General features: G+C 38.1%; 1 protein-coding gene across 2 annotated transcripts in view; it reads right to left on the reverse strand.

Annotated features, from left to right (window-relative positions):
• Positions 1-3,549: 3,549 nt before the first annotated feature.
• LOC101845012 (endoplasmic reticulum-Golgi intermediate compartment protein 1) overlaps positions 3,550-12,158 on the reverse strand; it is a 24,753-nt gene continuing 16,144 nt past the window's right edge. For both annotated transcript variants that reach the window (XM_013084784.2, XM_035970756.1), the window contains exons 4-10: positions 11,623-11,714; positions 11,020-11,144; positions 9,139-9,255; positions 8,410-8,464; positions 7,603-7,703; positions 6,540-6,662; positions 3,550-4,376 (exon numbers count right to left, since the gene is read on the reverse strand). In XM_013084784.2, coding sequence (XP_012940238.1) covers positions 4,269-4,376; positions 6,540-6,662; positions 7,603-7,703; positions 8,410-8,464; positions 9,139-9,255; positions 11,020-11,144; positions 11,623-11,714 — 721 coding nt within the window. In that variant the 3' untranslated portion in view covers positions 3,550-4,268. The remainder of the gene's footprint in view (positions 4,377-6,539; positions 6,663-7,602; positions 7,704-8,409; positions 8,465-9,138; positions 9,256-11,019; positions 11,145-11,622; positions 11,715-12,158) is intronic.

Below are 12,158 nucleotides of genomic sequence, written 5' to 3' on the forward strand. Positions count from 1 at the left end.
GCCTACTTTTCAAACAAGATTTTTTTTAATGACCTAAAAAAGGTGAACCATAAATTAAATATATGCACAAAAAAAAGCCTCTTCTCTATTCAACAATTGTCATATATATGAATTGTATGCAGACAGTGGTCCTCAAAGTAAAAAAAAACCCAACAAACCTAAAACCACCACCATTTAAAAAAAACAACTAAGAACAGATCATTACAGTTGAGTTTGGACAATGTTTACAATTTAAACTTTGGAGATTTTCAAGCATTGTGAACTGATCTAGACTGTTGTCATAGCAAAGGACCTGTTGTATGCCGTAAACAGATCATGGAAGAGCATAGGAAGACAGAAATATTCCTTCAGAATAATTTCTTTTTTACTTATACATAGCCTTCCTTACTGCAAACCTCCGTTTCTCTGATTTTGTTTCCTTGTTTTTAATGGTAAATAGCAAAAGGGCTGTAACAACTAACATAACATACTGATGAGGGTAAATATTTTAAAAAACTTTATGTAATAGCCTGGGGGGGGGGGGGGGGGTTTAAGCAATACACAATAGTAAATTGTCTATTGTTACAAAAAAACAACATAAAATCCTTTTAAGAAAACAACTTTGATTGTGGTTCGAAGAAATGGCAAGTCATAATACAGGTCTAGTTTAAGAAACAATTCCCTTTCTAACATGATTTTATGACAATTAAAACTTGTTCCAGTGTTAAGCACTAATTAAGTAGGCCTAGGCCAACACTTTCAAAAGCTTTTCTAGTAATTTTACCATGTTGTCCTAATCTTTACTTAAATGCAACAACAATATTGCCAAAGTTTGGCATTACTGTTGTTGCATTTACAGTTTGGTCAAAAAAGAAAGCAAAAGGTCTACTTTTTGTTTCTAATTAACTTGTCATGAGTTTTTAGTTGGCATTATCAGTAAGGAATAAATAATTTAAATTTTAAAAAACTTGCAAAAAAAAATCTTTTTATAAACAATTACTGTACATAATGAGAGTCTATAAACTGTCAAATAGGGCTTGTGGAACACAGTTAAGGTACAATAATGGGAACAAAAAAAAGATGTCATTCTGCAGAGATAACTGCTAAAGTTGCCCCACTATTTCCAGCTTCATCAAACATAAAATTAAGTACATATCTCAGTTGCTCAAATGCAAAATCCTTGTCTACAACCTAAACAAAACATATTTTCTAAAAACCACAAGAGAAACTGAGGTAACAGTGACCCAACATAAGTTGCGTTTCTTTGATCTTGGAATGCATAAAAACCTTTTCTCCAAATTAAACCGACATATAAAATGAGTGAGTCAAGTTTAGAAAACCATGCTTAGGCATTCAATTAGCCAACACACATGCCAAGCATTGATCTTTGAACACATTATTAATATAGCACAGCTGCTGAAGTCCACAGCCAGTATAGGAATGCAGGTATCACTAAAATTGGAAAACAACATTTGTAACCGAAAAGTATCACTTGAAAAAACCTTCAAACAACCTGAAAAGCTTAAAAAAACACGCTGAAAACCCACACTGTATATTAGCATTAAAGATAACTAAAGGTGAGGGAAAAACCTGTCTGTATTCAATGTATTATGTTAACCCTCCCGGTCAAACTAAAAAATGTTGAATTCACAGAAAAAAGGTAAAAAGACAAAGATCTTATAAATGACAGGGGAATCCACCTCAACTGAGTATAGAACTGACTTTAACAGGTCTCTGACCTAATAAAAAACAACAGAAAAATATACAGTCAGACCTGCCCTACTGACCACCTGTGTAAGACAATCCCCTGTACAAACACCCCCCCGTATAAGACAATCACCTGTACAAACGACCACCTGTGTAAGACAATCCCCTGTACAAACCCCCCCCCTTTGCAATAAAAAAAAAAGAAAGATATAATGACACTGTCAACCCAGGCAACCAATTTTCTCTCGATCAATGGGTGGCCTTCTTGGAGAATTTCGACTGCATCTTCAAAACAAGCATTTGATATGTTTGCAAATGAGCGCACTGACAAAATAGGAAAATTACATTGACATTTTTTTAGAAATGTTGCCAACTTTCCAACTTTTTCTGCCAAATTTGGTCCTCGCAATGGTGTTTTCTAACAGCTGAAGCACGTACTGACCTTTCACATTTTTGGGAGAAAGTTAACAATGATTAATAAAAGAACCACATAATGTGAATGCAGTTAACAGCACAGAAAGGGTAAATCTTTGCTCTTGTTAAATGTCTGCAATCCCCAATCTTTGACAAGGGATTCAATTCAACAAGCAACATGCCTAGGAGCATTGAACAGAACCACAAAGGCTAATATTAATAAAACACTACCATTTAAAGAAACTACAAACTTCTCAAAAATGACAAGTGAAAGTAAAAAAAATCAGCCCTTGACCTAGGATAGTCACAAAAAATATGAAACATCTCAGAAATACGAATGAGAGTGGATTTGACTACACCCCCCAGAACAGGAAAAAGAGGATTAAAAAATTTTTTTGTAGCTATAAAAAAATCCTAGTTAAAAAACAAACAAAAAACCAGCACATACAGAAAATCATAATCCTGATGATTCTGAACAGTTCAAGAGAATAGTTTTTTAGCCTAGGCAGGAAAATTCTTTTAAATCTTGTTATTATCATAGCTGCCTCTCAACAAATGAGGTCATGAAAACTTCATTAACAGAACTCGGCAGTGACAGGCACAACACATACCACTGGCATACACACCTCTATAGAGTTCTTGTTCAATGCACAGACAAATTCATCATCCTCATTGCCTTTCTCATCCTGGATCAGGGTACAAGCCATGAACAAATATTTTCCACCTTTCCCCTTCCTAGACTAGCCTCTTGATGTTATTTCATGTCTTCCCACGTTTCTGTACATCATTCTCTGCAACTCTTCTCCAAGGGTAGCCTTGTGGATCCTCTTGTCGGGAAAAACAGAACCTCCAATGACAAAACTTTAGAAAGCACAGATTTATGCAAATCGTTCACCATTCTTGATCATTTGTCCAAACTCATGCTTTCCTATTATGTCCTTGTAACCTACGTTGTCCTGATCAATATTGGCATTGGCATTTCCCATTATGATATTGATTGCTTCCTTGGTAGTTTGTGAATGGCCTGGGAGTAGGCTCTTAAAGGCATCCTTGTCTTTACCTGAAGTTTTATTTGTTGGGGCGTAGATTTGATTATGACTTTTACATGGTGTTTGTCTTTCCTACCAAAATACAATATATTTGCACCCCCCCCCCCCCACCTGAGTTCAATGCTGCTTCTGTCCAGTCTGTATGCAGTGCGTCTTGTTGACTCCTAGTATGTGCAGCCTTTATCTCAATCTCTTTTGACACTTGAGCACCTTTTCTGGTTTCATTCATGGCGAGAATATACCACACAATCTGGAGAGACTTGTTCAATAAAGGTTTTGAGTCAGTAGAGTCCTGCACATGCAAATTATTTCATGTTCATTTAGCAGTTTTGATTTTCTTGTTTGTATTGACATACCCAAGCGTCATGGTTCTGTTTCACACATTTCTCAAAATGGGTTCTTTTCATGATATCATTTTTCACAGTCAACAATTTGGATAACAATGGTAAGGCATAAATTTTAATTCAAATAAAAGCAAGAGTGTAACAACTAAAGTTCATCCACCCACCTACAATTGTATAAAATTTCTAGAACTGCAGCGCTCTACACGGCACACCAGCAGTGGAATTCTAATAGCAGAGGGGGGGTTTTCCACTGAGCACCTTATCATGCCAGGGTCATGGGAGTCAGCTCTCTGTCACTGCTCAAGCTGGAATGACTTAACTTTGGTAACTTTTCAACTTACTAAATTTAGGCGTTTCCTTGCACTTATGGTAATTACCATTTATTGCATCCAAAGCATGAATTTCTGCTTTTGAGATTCAAAAAAGAAAGGAAATTGTAACTTGTCTTGCTATTTTGTCAGACGAGCTGAAGTCGGCAATGCTAAATTGAGAACCTATTTGGACAAGAGTTGATGAAGTGAGAAAAATTCATGTGAAGAGCATCTCCCAAAGACACAACATCGAGCCCCTGTAAAAATAATCTTTCCAACACCCCCCCCCCCCCTCGCGTTTAAAAAAAAAGTAAAATCACACTGTCCAAGATGTCCACCTGTCGAAGACAACCACTTTTCTGCTCAACAATTGGTGGCCATCTTGGACAATTTCAACTAGATTTTCTTAAGACTTAAAATAATTTCCTTTATATTGTCTGGGCCATCGATTTTCCAAGAGATGATCAGCTGAGTTTTCCTATTTCAGCCTTCTTGATAAGTTCAGAGGCTGAGAAAACAAGGCCATCGATGATCCCTGCAACTGTAAAGGTACCTCCAATGATGGCACAAATCTGAAAATAAATGAAGCAATATTACCAGCAATTTGGACTAATTACAGACAAATTGATAAATACAGTATAACACAGATAGATCGAATTCGGCGGGACCGGTCTCGGCAGTTCGAGGGATCCATAATTCGAAAGATCCGTAGTACAAGGGATATCTCACAAAGATAAAGAAAGAAAAAAATAACTGAACCACAGGCACAGTTTGACGGATGCGTGATTTCAAGTCTCCTGTATTCGACCTATCCATGTTATACTGTAATTGGAAAAATAATACAAACCCTTACAACTTACAGCAAAGAAAAAGAGTTTTTCAATAAAATCTTGCATCAATACAAGTCTCCGCCTTTTCAACAACCTTACCTCCGCACACCAATTTGCCAGGTTTAATTACTATGATTCTCTAAGTGCATGAGAGCCCTTGGGTGATCACATGAAACAGGATATCCCAGTCCCTGCCTGCTACTCCCACATTCACATCCATTGGGAAATAGCACTTAGGTCAGGTGGCACACCATCAGTTGATAATATAAGTAGAGGTTTTACCATGACTGGCGAAAAACCATGCAGTATTTTGAAATGATGCTTATTTTTAATCAAATTTGAGCAGCTCTCATACGCCAATGTATGTCTATAAATTAGGGTAAAGAAGTGGGACCTACCAGTGGTGCCCTCCAACCACCCGAGCCTGTTCCTTGATTCGGCAATGAATCAGTAGGCCTAGATCTAGGCCTATTGAGAACTCACTATGACCCTATGATAGAGGCCTAGCCTGTAACGCAGCCACTCATAGTCTTTTTTCAGGGGGAGGGGGGGGGGGAGTGATTTAGGCGCTTGCAGTCGCATAAGATCATACAAGCTCTCAGGACACATTAAACATTTACAGTTGGTACGAAATTTTTGAATGTTGCCCTAGTAGCGGCCAAAGCCTACTCTTATCAATTTTGGACCACCAAGGGATCTTTAACGAGCGCAACTTGCACACAGGACTTCCAAGATTTTTTGCCGTTGTCCAAAAAGGCTAGATATAAAGATCTTTCCTACCAGAAGATCAGGGGTGTGGCTGAAAGACAGCAGTCAGAATGAGCCAAGGAGGAGGGGGACAAAGGAGGTGCAGGGGTGGAGCAGAAAGTAGAGACGAAAGCAGATGACAGAACGTCGGAGAGCAAGAAGGGATGTGAAAGGAGAACATTTTTTTTAGAAGAAAATTTTGTCACTATCCCGATACGAAACCCATGACCTTTGAATGAGAGGAAAACACCTTAACCTCTAGGCCACGAGAGCCCCCAGGTAATAGTATTAATGAATAGTTTAACTCTCTTTATCCGGGCTACGAGTATACTCGGAACAGCTATACGGTCACGTCAAAGAAGATAGTTTTGCTTGTAATTACCAAAATACGCAAATACGGCGATGCTAGCTCTGTCTGAATATTAAAATTCTCCAATGAACAGCGGTTTCTTTGTTTTTGACGGGTGTAGAAGCTTGAAAGATGTCTCAAAAACGCCCGTTCACGACCGACAAAGTACTTTTTGAAGTGGCGCTGGGGTTTTTTTTTGGGGGGGGGGGGGGGGGGAATGGTACTAATTTGATGAAAGTGACTCTGATCAAGTGCCGTAACTTCCGTTGTTGATGATAACAAACAGGACTTAGACCCATCTAATAGCGATTCAGATCACGGTAAAAAGGTCAGTACTGGAATTCTTGCTGTATCGATGGGTAGGGCTAGATCTATACAATCCAATGGGACGTCGTGTGCGCAGCAATCAGAGTCAAGTTGGAGGGTGGAATACACCTCAAAATCTACATTCTGCAATTAGTGTATAACCTAACCACATACATTTACAAAAACTACATTCAATTTCTAACATAACTGCCAAATTTCCTTAAAACCTAAGAGTAAACATAAGAAATAGAGCACTTTTATACACCCTAAATTCCAACTCATACGGTGCGGCAGCTCCAAGACGGGGACAGAATTTGCGGGGGTACGGCCAGGATAAAAAGAGTTAACCCACCGCTTGCAAAGCAGGCTGCTCGTTTTTTTAGCGCAGCCTTTGCACTCACCTGTAACTAATAAGTGTCAATGGCTCCCTACACCACTATGGCTCAGCTACTTAAAAGCAAGCTACAATACAATTTTTCTCAGCTGGAAAAAAATGGTCTTACCATAACAAGGAAAGTGTAAAAAGGCTGATGTTTCTCAACATAGTGAACTGTGATGGGGCTCAACTCATAACGGAACCAAATGGCAGGAAGCCCTCTCCCACCATGGCCTATCTGCATAATTTCCTGGAAAGGAAGAAGAAAACCAGTAAGATGTATTTGTCTGACCCAGTATGGTGCAAGATTTAGTTTTAGTGAGTTTTACATCATGGCACTTTCCACTTCTCACACACATGTTGCATAAGCGTACAACCTATCTAGGTCATAGCTCACCGATCACTAGTTTTATTGGCAACAACATGTTAAAAGAAATTAATTTTATAGAGAACATTTTTTTGCACAAAAGCTTCTCAAAACATGTGTCCAATTTAAGCTTAATGCTCTGATTAGAAAAAAAGAAAGACAGACTTCCTTTTAAAAGCGTTATTGTCCCAGCCGTAAACCTTTTAAAATCTGTCAAAACCAACTACAGGGGTTTTTAATAAGGAACTTTCTAGAATACAGCTGACAGGTATTTACAATAGTTTTGATCTGTTTACACAAATTGATGCAAGTCATTGTGCAAAAACTGGAGACTTTGTATTCGATAGTTGAGGAAATATTTGACAATATGTTGCGTTACAAAATTTTGACCGCACTATAGGTGAAGTTGTAGTAGAAAGAGGACCATGGCCCAAAGCAGAAGAAGCAGAAAGGCTCTTGGTCAAGGAAAAATGGCTGATCCTAGCAAAAGTGGATAAAAATTCCATCAAAAACTAAAATCTGCACAACATTCCAACAAATACGAACCCAAATAAATATACATATGTTGGCGTGGTATAGCAGCATAATTCGTGTAACATATTGATTCAATTATTGTCCAACTTCGTCTATCTGCCTTGGTATCTCCATGAAATTTGCACACAGTAAAATTTATCCATAAAGAAAAGGTTACGTGCGTACTAGATTTTAAATATCCACAGGATCTTAAACTGTCTTATAACAGCACTTCTAACATTAACATTAATTCAACTACCTTTCATTATAACAATATATATAACATGGAAAGATAACATGTACACCTTACCCTGTGAATAAATGTGTACTGGTATGGGAACCGAATATTTTTCTTTGTGTCTTCATAAACTGTTGGAACTACTCTCAAAATGTAGTCATGAGTTTCATCCCCTGAAATAGATAAAACATACGTACAGGTTTCTCCTTGTGGCTCAAAACTCAGCAAAAGTGACTATACAGTGATAAAGATTATAATTGTACAGGTTTCATATCCACATCCACACAATTTAGATCCATTAATGTGTGAGATACTTTGACCCTGCTCGTCAGGGCCAACCCGGGCTGAAAGGAATAGGCCTACAATATCCCTGCACTTGGGGATAATCGATGTAAAACCCTCCCTATTCCAAATCGAACTCCTGCATCCTCTGTACAATGGCACAGAACACGGGTGAAAGAAAGAATCACCATCAACCTGGTTACCTGTCTTCTTCTAAACACACACAAAAATTTAACCTCCATACCATCAAAATCTTTAATGATCCAAGAGAGGCCTGTTCAACTCTGGGACCAACAGCTACACGTGCACAGATAAAATAGAGGAGTTACCAATCAACGAAGCTTACGTCGCACACATTTGACCAACTTAAAATTATCAAAACCCCAGCTTAAGATTAGATCGAGTGAGATATGAGAACCTGACAGTAAAAAAAACAAAAAACCCAGATGTTTAAAAAAATATAATTCAAAAAAAGGTATACACCATGGATTCCAGTTCCACCTTTTCAGTCATTAAAAAAAAATACATTACCTACTTTGCTCATACTTCATGTCAAAATAATGTTTTACTTTCCAAGAGATTCATTCTAGAACTCACCTTGAGCATTGGACTTATCAAATTCCTCAATCGGATTGAAAGACCCTTCTACAGTCTGGAGAGAAAAAAAAGAGAGAACAAAGTAAACAAGAGAAAAACACTCCCGCCACCAAAATTATTTTTTAAAAACAGAAGTTCATTTGTGAGAAACTGAATGGCTGTGTGGGACTGGAACACTAGTCCTTCCTTCACATCATTCTCCTACACCACCTCGCCGGATGAGATTACTGTTCATGATAAGATGATACACAGTATGATGACTAGTTACACATACTTTCAAAAGCACAGTTGGATAATCGTAGAATACAGGGAAGAGGCAAAAAAGACAATGAAACATGAAGAGAATGCAGGACACACAGATACAGAAATAGATCTGTTCCTCCAACCATCAGGCCTTTAACTTCATATGGTGTTGCCATTTACACACAGACAGAGGAAAACAGATTTTAATGACCAGGAGAAAAGGGAGAAATAGGAAACAATTAGACATAAACAATTTGGGAACTGTGATTATGACAAAACTATGAGCAGATTTGTTTGATATTAACGGACTTGGTGGAACATCTTTTGAATGCCTTTATTTCGCTTTTAAAATTATTTTATTATTTGGGCCAAACTGGATGTTGTCATTTCTGGCTCTCAGCCAATGATATATGAGCATGAATGTTTAAAACTCACTACTACAAATAGAAAACCTACACTAAACAACAACTTGCATCTACTCCTCACCTTTCCTTCGGCAAGCTCCATGCCAAACCGCAACTTGTGGATGACATGAGACATATCAACAACATCAGGCTGTCCCCCTCGAACTGAGTGTGTGGACACATGGAAATTTCCCGGAACCTGACAGAATGAAAGATGATGCTGTAATTGTATACAGACTTAAACAATGAACCCTTTCTTTGACAGAAAACGGCATGAGTACCAGGCATCAGGAAAATAACAAATACTGGAAGAGATAATAAAGTCAAAACCCGAAAGCCTATGTCACATAAAAAATAGCACACAATATAAATGGTTTTACTAGAAACAGTTATAAATAGATAGCAGTTCAGAACAAGTCAGCACAATGAATACTACAGTCTGCCAGCACCAGAAAAGGATAATTCTTCTTCTTGAAGTACAAGACGTTAAAACAGATACTGGCCATCATGGTCCATCCTTCATTTCTCTGCTCACTTGCTCTACAAAAACCTACATTGTCCTGGTCTTTCCCCACATTAATAACAAAACAAAGAAGAGTTTCAAACAGAAGGAGCAGATCAAATCACAGTACCCACTAACCACACATAATTTAAATAGCAGTAGAGAATACAATTGGTAAAAAAACAACTCAACAAGACAAAAAATAACTGGACAGTCCAAACAGACCAGATAATAAGTTAAACATTTTAGCCCCAGTCAAAAGATCACAACCCATTCAATATTCATATACTATATACCTTATCCAGAGTCCAACACTTGCATCCACCCAAGATACAAAACTTATGTCGGATTGTAATCATCGTTAATGTTTTATGCCCCAATTCAAACAAACTTTGACCGTTTAGGGGGCAGACTGCTTTGCCTCTACCTGTCACAGCCAACCAATGCAGAGAGTGAAAGAGCATCCATGAGAACAGATGGAGAAACTCGATAAGATAACTTTCGCAACTGCAAATCTGGCTTGTGTCTTTTGTATGCAACGGCCATGGCAAAAAGCCTAACCATTACACCACAGGTGTACTGGAATTGTAGCAACTAAATGTTGGGGGCCTGGACAAAAAGGACAGTCAATAGCTTTTAAAACAACCATGAGCTCAGAACATAGCATCATGTATTCAAAATATAAGAAAAACTCCATACAAGTGTCATTTTTGGGACAAGTATTATGTTATGAACCTTATATTATGGCATTCACTGTCTCTACACATAAATTAGAGTCTAAGACAAGGCCTGTAAGGATGAGAGTGACTACATTTGGAAAAGAACAAAGCAGGTCAATGGGAAGACAGAAAAGAAATAAGAGGAGCAGACCACAACAGAGGGTCTACCAACCACCAGCAGCTCTCAGAGTCAACTTTGTACGAAGAGAAGCACATCGGCACAACAAAGACTATACAGGGCAGGGGAAAAACAAAGAAGATGGATAGAATAATAGATGGAAAGAAAAGAAATAGGACCTATCAGTGGTATCATCCCTAGCCTCCTCTTACTTAGAAAAAAGAGAAGCGTAATCACAAAAAAATGTAACTGTCGGCATCTTAACCCCCATTGGCACTATTTAGATCCTTTACGAGGCGGGCTGCTTCAACCCCGCCTGCCAGGGCCAACCCATACTGAGAGGGAGACACAATGTCCCAATAGACAGATGGAGATACTCAATTACAACGTCCTCACATGTGAATCAAACTCACATGTTTCATGTGAGACAGAAAGGCGCATATTCTCTACACCACAGCATAACTGCACACTGGTTCAGGGCTGGTGAAAGAAGTTATTGTAGTTGTCTATCCAGTAACCTTTAACATTTAGTTATACAGCTCAAAGCCATGTTTGATGCAGAAGTTTGATTAAATTGCCCCCTATTGTGTGGTAGTGGATCATAAAGATGATTTTATTACAAACCTTATTAATCAAAAAGTTTGACTCAAATCGACACCCTTTTTCTTCATTCAGCGGGAATTTTGCAGTGTTTTCATTAAAGCCAACCTCATGACGTCCCATGTCATCTTGGATATCCAGTCCAACATCTGAGTAGAGGAGAACACAAGCAAATTTGTTAGGCTTTTACTAGACCATTATTCGAAACTATTTACCAAAAATGAAATATTATATAAAGGGAGAAAAATAAAAACATTTGTAAGTGTTCTAAAGCAAAAAGCACGCAGTAACTCACACTTTTCCACTTCCACAAAATCACACACACCGAGTTCGTATGGCGGTACTTGTAGATGATGCACCACCACTGTTTGAGAGGTCACCGTCATCCTCCAAGTAGTTTGTCATAGCCTGCATTTTGAGACTGACAGCATGTTGCAAGGCCCTAACTCAGTACTGAGGCTAATGATTAAACTTTAGATTGACTTCCTCCAGACAGAGATAATTCCATGGTTGGAGTTTGAATTCCTTTACATTCCGACTTATTCAGCCTAAGCATTTTATCATGTGACATTGTCTATTGATAAAACCTTTTAAAAATCTTTGTGTACACTTGGAAATCCAACTTACATTGACACGGAAGTTTGGGCAGGGTGATGTTGATAAAAACTGGTATCTTCTCAGTGTGCTTCACTGGGTCATCTACTGTTAGTCTGCTGACCCTGAAATGAAGAGAAAGAGGAAGATGAAGAAAATCTTTGACATTTTGGTGCTGTTGAAGTTGAAGCTTCACTTTCCAATAGACACACAGGAGATTAATTTCCAAGGCTCAAAATGCTACCACTTCAACCAATCAGAGAGCCCAGAAGAAACATTTCAAAATCAGTAAGAAAAACCCTGACATCATGGCCACTAATGCACCAACCATTTTTGTCTCAAACAAACATAATTCAAGAGAGTAAGTGGTAAACTCTCTTCATAAAAACAAGAGTATATGATGTCATATCAAGATGTATTCTAAAAGTGTATCTTTTATCAGGAAAAAAAATGTTCAGCGTGTAGAGTACAATTAAAACACACCAAAAAAATCTGAGGAGGTACAGAAAATCACTTTTACCTTCAGCAGTACAAACTCTCCAGCTTGTATCATCTTTAGCACAAATAAC

This window comes from Aplysia californica, unplaced genomic scaffold (genome assembly GCF_000002075.1).
Source record: "Aplysia californica isolate F4 #8 unplaced genomic scaffold, AplCal3.0 scaffold00317, whole genome shotgun sequence".
Taxonomy (NCBI): Eukaryota; Metazoa; Mollusca; class Gastropoda; order Aplysiida; family Aplysiidae; genus Aplysia; species Aplysia californica.